General features: G+C 41.2%; 1 protein-coding gene across 1 annotated transcript; it reads left to right on the top strand.

Moving 5' to 3' along the window:
- The first annotated feature begins 4773 nt into the window (after positions 1–4773).
- On the top strand, positions 4774–6652 carry LOC130962862 (uncharacterized). Its single transcript, XM_057889019.1, has 2 exons — positions 4774–5931; positions 5975–6652. The coding sequence occupies exons 1-2, from the start codon at positions 4774–4776 to the stop codon at positions 6650–6652; spliced, it is 1836 nt and encodes a 611-aa protein (XP_057745002.1).
- The last annotated feature ends 389 nt before the right edge of the window (positions 6653–7041 follow it).

The raw sequence follows: 7041 nt of genomic DNA on the forward strand, positions 1-7041 counted from the left end.
GCTTCAGCTCTTCCTTGAACTCCATTGTTGCTTCATCTCTTGAGTTTCTTGTTTATCATTCAAGGTAAGCTTCAGATGCTGGCCTTGTGGTTCATCGCTGTTCTCCTTCAGGGGGCTCTCAATGTATTCTTCCTTTAATTCCTTGTTCTCATGTTCAGATTCATACAAGGACTTGAAGGCCTGAAAAGTGAGCTTCTCATCATGTATTCTCAGTATCAACTCTCCTTGTTCTACATCAATGAGTGCTCAACCAATATCTAAAAATGGTCTCCCCAGAATAATTGGATGGAGGTAACTTTCCTCCATGTCCAGAACAATAAGGTCTGTGGGGAGGAAGTAGTTTCCCACTTTTACTAACACATTTTCCACTATTCCTTTAGCCTGCTTCTGAGTTTTATCAGCCAATTGTATGATTACATCAGTGGATCTCACCTCATTGATTTTCAATTTTTTCATAAGAGATAGAGGCATCACATTTATGCTAGCTCCTAGATCACAAAATCCTCTGCCAATTTTTGTTTCTCATATGGTACAGGGAATATGAAAGCTCCTTGGATCTTTTTTTCATGAGTATGTCCTTTTTAATGATATCACTACATTCCTTGTTCATAACCACAGTTTGACCACCTTTCAGGTTGCTCTTCCTGGCTAGTAGTTCCTTCATCCACTTGATACAAGTAGGCATCTGTTTGAGGATTTCAAGGTAGGGAATGTTGACGCTGAGAGATGCAAACATGTCTAGGGATCTTGAATATGACCTTTCCCTTTCATCCCCCTTGAGTCTCTGGAGAAATGGTGCTTTTGGAACATAAGGCTTCAACGTTTCCTCCCTTGTTGAGTTTTTTCTTGGTACAGATCCAGTTCCTTGTTCCTTTTTCTCCATGTTGCTTTCGGAGCTTCCTTGGTTGTGCTCTGTTAATTTGCCGGTATCTTCTTCCATGATTTCTTCATTTGTAAGGCTCACTGCCTTACACTCTTCCCATCTCACATTCTTCATTTCCCCCCTTGGATTTTTCTCTGTGTCACTTGGAAAACTATCATTGGACTTCAAAATTTGCTGTGAAAGCTGTCCCACTTGAGATTTGAGATTCTTAATAACCTCTCCTCAGCTTTTTATACTCCCTCTTACGTCTTCTTTGAATTTTTTTATGTCCTCAAATTCCTTACCAAGGTTTGCAAGCATAACTTCCATCCTGGCCATTTTGTTATCATCATGTGGTGGTGGTGGGTTAAAATTAGGGTGTTGAGAGTGGTTGTTGTGGCTTTGGTATGGTGGATGTGAATAAGTGTTTTGTGTGGTATGGTATGGTTTTTGGTTGGAGTTTTGGTGGGTGGAGTTGTTGTACTGGTTAGGATTGTGGTCTGTGGTCTTGGCCTTGGTTTTGTTGGTTCCTGATAAACCCCAATTTTGTGGTTTATCTTGTGCTTAATTTGGAGGATTTTGTTAATATTTCTCGCACTTATTCACAAAAAATGCATGGTTTTGTGTTCACTTCCTAATATTGCTCCATGATGGAAAACATGCTTATTTTGCCTTAGAATTGCTATATTTTGATCCTCTTTATTGCCATTCGATGCCGTGACGTATTTGTTGAGTCATTTCAGAATTAATAGGGTAAGAATGGCCTAGAAGAGAGAAAGAAAGCATGCACAAGAGGAAGGAACATGAAGATTTGGATTTTGGGAACTTCAGCACCGACGCGCATGCGCACTTTGCGCGCACGCGTGGATGAGGATAGCTGGAAGCGGCGCGCAAGGATGGACTCATCCGCGTAGGCCAAAGAATTCCAACCGACGCGCACGCGTACTTGGTGCGCACGCGTGGATCACAAAAGCAATCGGCACGCACGCACGCATGGCACGCACGTGTGGGAAGCTGCACGTGACCTCATTAAAAGAAATTGTGCCTGGCGATTTTTGAGGCTCATGAGGCCCAATTTCAAGCTATTTCTGCATGAAAAAAGACCCAAGGATGCTAGGGAGAAGGGGGGATCAATTATTTTACACTAAGACACATTTTCTAGTTTTTGGTTCTTTGTTCTTCTAGAGAGAGAAACCATTGTTCTTCTCTAGATCTAGCTTTAATTTGATCTTCCCTTGTTAAACTCTGAATTGGATCTTGTTAATTACTAGTTTTGATTGTTTAATTTGAATCTCTTAGTATAATTTTGCTTAGATCTTGTGTTAGTCTTATGGATCCTTGTCAATTGTTACTTTATATCCATTGCATGAATGTTGTGAATCTTGACTTGTTGATGTTAAATTGATGATTTCTATGATTAATTGTGTTGTTTGCGTGATTGTAAGTTGATATTTGTTAGTGGGTATTTGTTAATTTCAATCTAATTGCAATTTGAACATGTCTTTTGTCAATGCTTACCATGTGTTTGATGAATTGCTTACCTTGATTATGGAGTAGTTCTTTTTACTCTTGGCTTAGACTAAGGGAATTTGGTAAACTTGAGTCATTGGGTCTAATAGATTTGATGATTTGGGAACCCTTATTGATCAATTTGATAGCCATTGACACTAGCCTACTACTAGGTTAATTAGTAGTGAGGTTAAACCTTATGGGTTGATGTTGACCAAACCATTTGATGTACTTCAAGTATAGAAGTAGACTTAGTGGATTTGGCTCCTCATAATTGTCAAGATATGGTTATTAGACAAGGATAGTGACCCCAATACCCATGTCTAGCCAAGAGTTTCTTTTATCATTCTTATTTGGAAACCCAAAAATCTTTATTGCCTTGCCTTAGTTATAGTTATTGTTTAGTTGAGAGTAGAATTAAATTGAATGTTGTCTTCTTAGTTTGGAATTGCTCACATCTTACTTAGTTATTTGAATTGGTTCCTTGCACTTTAAGATTCCTTGTTTGCTAAGATTCCTAGTTTACTTTCTTGCTCATGACTTACAACCCCGGATTTCTAACCAATGTTGAAGCACGTGTTTGCCCATTCCTTGTGAGATGACCCGGGGTTTGAATACTTCGGTTACTTTATTGGGGTTGAACTTGTGACAACCAATTCTTTTCTAAATTTGATCCTCGAGGATTGTTGTTGGTAGAGCTATACTTGCAATGCAACTTCATTGAGAAATTCTCTTCCGACACAATTTTGTGCGATCAAATTTTTGGCGCCGTTACTGGGAAACGGTTGCAACATATGCCTTGATATTGGTTATGTGAATATGTGAATATTGTAAATAGTTTGTTTGCTTTCAATACTTAGCTATAGTTTAGCTTCTTTTATTTTTGTGCTATGACTCTCAAGTTTGATGACTCGGTCTCAACCGAATTCTAGCTTAGCCGATTTGGATTCCGAGATTGAAAGAACTTTGTTACACACTCGGCAAGCTAGACGATGGTTGGATTATACGGCTAGTGCTTCGGCCTCTCTTGAGAAACATACCGAATCACTAGACGGTACCGAGAGTGACTTGGAGTTTGCTACTTCCTATTCTTCTATTGGTGCTACTAATACATCTTTACATCGTACATGTGAACCATACATGGCGGAGCCACGCCAGATCACTTTGCATGAGCAAGGAGCTTCGGATATTATACTTCAACCATTATAAGCAAGGTATCCTAAACTTGATCCAAACTTTGAATTGAAGAGTAACTTGATAAATCTACTACCTAAGTATCATGGGTTGCCGGGTCAAGACCCCATCCGACATCTAAAGGAATTTCAAGTTGCTTGTTCTACAGCTCGAAGGCATGGAGCCGATGAGGTGGCTATCATGGTTTTTGCCTTCCCTTTCTCTCTTGAAGCGCAAGCAAAGACATTGTCTTATTCGCTACCGGATGAGATTGTTACCAATTGGGATTTCTTGAGAAGAGAGCTTCTAGATAAATTCTTTCCACCGAAGAAGACCGACTACATCCAGAAGGAGATTTCGGGTATAATGCAAAGAGACCAAGAGAGTTTGTACGAGTATTGGTCTCGGTTCAAGAGGCTATTGGTATGTTGTCCACACCATGGAATGAACACTCACTTGCTCATTAGTTACTTCACTAGAGGTCTTTGTGTGGAAGATAGAAGATTGCTCACCGCTTCTAGTGGTGGTTCCCTTTCGAAAAATAAGTCGGAGGGAGAAGCTTGGAGTTTGATAAAGGATGTTGCCAAAGCTACACAACATACAAGGGTGAGAAGTAATCCTCTCAAGGGTGTTGTAGAACCGTCCCCTTTCGAATCAAGCCTAACCAAAGCACTTGGGAACATGACCACCATTCTCACGCAAATACAAAAGGATCAAAAGGAATTCTACTCCATCCAAGCCATCCAAGCTCCACCTCCAGTTGCTCAACTTGAAGGCCCTCCTAGGATTTGTGGTTTGTGCTCTAGCACTACACATCACACCGATCAATGCCATCAAATTTAAGAGGAACATGCCTTGTAGTGGCCAATGTGAATTACAACAACCGTCCACCCTATCCTTCTCAAGGCCAAAATAACTACCCTCATGGTAGTAATCAACATCAAGAGTGGAGGGATAATGTACAAGGGAGCAATCAAAACCAAAGATAGAACAACTCTTCTTCTCATCACAATAATAACCAATCTTCATCTCAATACCACCACAACAACAACAACTACCAAGCCAACCAAAATCACCACAACCAAAACCAAAACAACTACACCAAGTACCAAACACCACACCATAGATAACAATCTAACCAAACCTCTCCATCTCCCACCAATCAAGTTGACGAGCTTAGAGCCGCTGTGGATAAACGGGATGAGGGCTATAAGGCTCAATTCGAGGCCATGAGTGCTCAATTGGCCAATCTTACCGACATGATTTCGAAGATGTCCATGTCCTCCTCCAACAACACCAACCAACCCTCAAGTTCTTCTAACCTTCCATCCCAACCCCAACCAAACCCAAAGGGCGGTCTCAACGCCATCACTCTACGGTCGCGAACTACATTGGAGGAGATACTTCCAAGGGTCTTGGAGGACATTCATGAAGAAGAAGTGGTTGTTGAAGCTCCACATGAAGAGGGGGAGGTAGACAAAAGGCATGAGGAAGAAGGAGTAAACCTCAAGGAACCCAAGAGGAAAGCTCTAGTGGATGAGTCCATCCCTATTCCATTCCCTTCTATGGTGAAGAAAGCAAAGAAGACACCGGAATTTGATTTGAACATGCTTCAAGTGTTCAAGAAGGTTCAGGTAACCATACTACTTCTTGATGTTATTCAACAAATTCCAAAGTATGCAAAATTTTTGAAAGACTTGTGCACACACAAGGATAGGATAGGAGAATTGGAGACATTATCCTTGGGTAGTTCAATTTCTTCCTTGATGGAACCTATTCCAAAGAAATGTGGTGACCCTAGGCCTTGTTTGGTGTCTTGTTATATTGGTGGACGCACTTTTCATGGTTGTATGTGTGACCTTGGAGCTTGTGAAAGCATCACGCCACTTTCTACTTTTGTGCGGTTGAATTTAGCTCCATTAAAGAAGTCGGCAGCGAGGTTTGCCTTAGCCGATAAAAGTGTGATCACGGTAACAGGAATAGCCGAAGATGTACTTGTGGCGATCAAAGATTTGGTCTTCCCGATTGACTTTTACATCCTTGAAATGCCTCCAACAAAAAATAGAAGCTCATCCTCCGTTCTACTTGGTAGACCCTTCCTTAAGACCTCTAAATTCAAGTTAGACGCTTTCACCGGCACATATTCCTTTGAGGTTGGAGACAAGACTATCAAGTTCAATTTAGAAGAAGCCATGAAGCATCCTCCCGAAGAGCATTCCGCTCTCCGATGTGATGTAATTGATGAAGTGGTAGCAGAAGTGCAAGAAGAAGACCATAACAAGTTGTGCTACCATATTGTTAAAGAGACGGATGACCAAAAGGGTGAACATGAGAAATTTGTTGAGAATGAACTCTGTGAGCTTGACGAAAAGGAACCTCAGTTTGAGGCAAAGAGTGAATTAAAGCCTCCCCCCATCCCATTTGAAGTAGGCTTTCTTAGAGGACAACCAGAAGTTTTTGGTCATTATTGCTAGTGAGATTTCTAGTGAAGAAGAAGAAAAGTTCCTAGATGTTCTCAGAAAGTACAAGAAGGCAATTGGTTGGAGCTTAGCCGATATTGTGGGGATTGACTCTTGCAAGTGCATACATCGTATATTTCTCCAAGAGGGAGCCAGGCCGGTTAGGCAACCACAAAGGAGGCTCAACCCAACCATCCTCGATGTAGTAAAGAAGGAGGTGACTATGCTACTTGATGCGGGTATCATATACCCAATTTCTGACAGTGAGTGGGTGAGCCCGGTCCAGGTTGTTCCCAAGAAATCAGGCATCACTGCGGTTACAAAGGATGATGGTGAACTGGTCCCCAAGAGAGTACAAAATGCATGGCAAGTGTGCATCGACTATAGAAGGTTGAATATTGCTACAAGGAAGGACCACTACCCTTTGCCCTTTATCGATCAGATGTTGGACCGTTTAGCGGGTAAATCCCATTACTGCTTTCTTGATGGATTCACTGGTTACTTCCAAATTCACATTGCTCCTAAAGATCAGGAAAAGACCATATTCATTTGCCCTTTTGGCACCTTTGCCTACAAAAGGATGCCATTTGGACTATGTAATGCACCTGCTACTTTTCAGCGGTGTATGACCAATCACATTCCTTCATGAATTGTCTGGAAGTCTTTATGGATGACTTCAGTGTTTATGGAACTTCATTTGATTGTTGCTTGGAGAACTTGGCCAAAGTCTTAGCTAGATGTGTTGACACTAACCTTGTCTTGAATTTTGAGAAATGTCACTTTATGGTAAGACAAAATGTGTTAGGACATGTAGTATCTCATGAAGGAATTTCTGTAGACCCAGCCAAGGTCGATGTTATCACCACTTTATCTCGCCCCTCATCTGTGAGGGAGGTCTGCTCGTTTTTAGGACATGCAGGATTCTATAGGTGCTTTATCAAAGATTTCAGCAAGATTGCTTTGCCATTGTCGTGCCTATTCCAAAAAGATGTAGACTTTGAGTTTTACAATGAACGTGTAAAAGCTTTTGAAGAGCTA

This window comes from Arachis stenosperma, chromosome 2, assembly GCF_014773155.1.
Source record: "Arachis stenosperma cultivar V10309 chromosome 2, arast.V10309.gnm1.PFL2, whole genome shotgun sequence".
In the NCBI taxonomy this organism is placed as follows: domain Eukaryota; kingdom Viridiplantae; phylum Streptophyta; class Magnoliopsida; order Fabales; family Fabaceae; genus Arachis; species Arachis stenosperma.

Bases quoted from the DNA above. Each gene is read 5' to 3' on its own strand.
- LOC130962862 (XM_057889019.1), top strand. From the start codon at position 4,774: ATGAGTGCTCAATTGGCCAATCTTACCGACATGATTTCGAAGATGTCC. The intron at 5,932-5,974 runs GCAAAGAGTGAA...CATTTGAAGTAG, and splicing joins AAAAGGAACCTCAGTTTGAG to GCTTTCTTAGAGGACAACCA.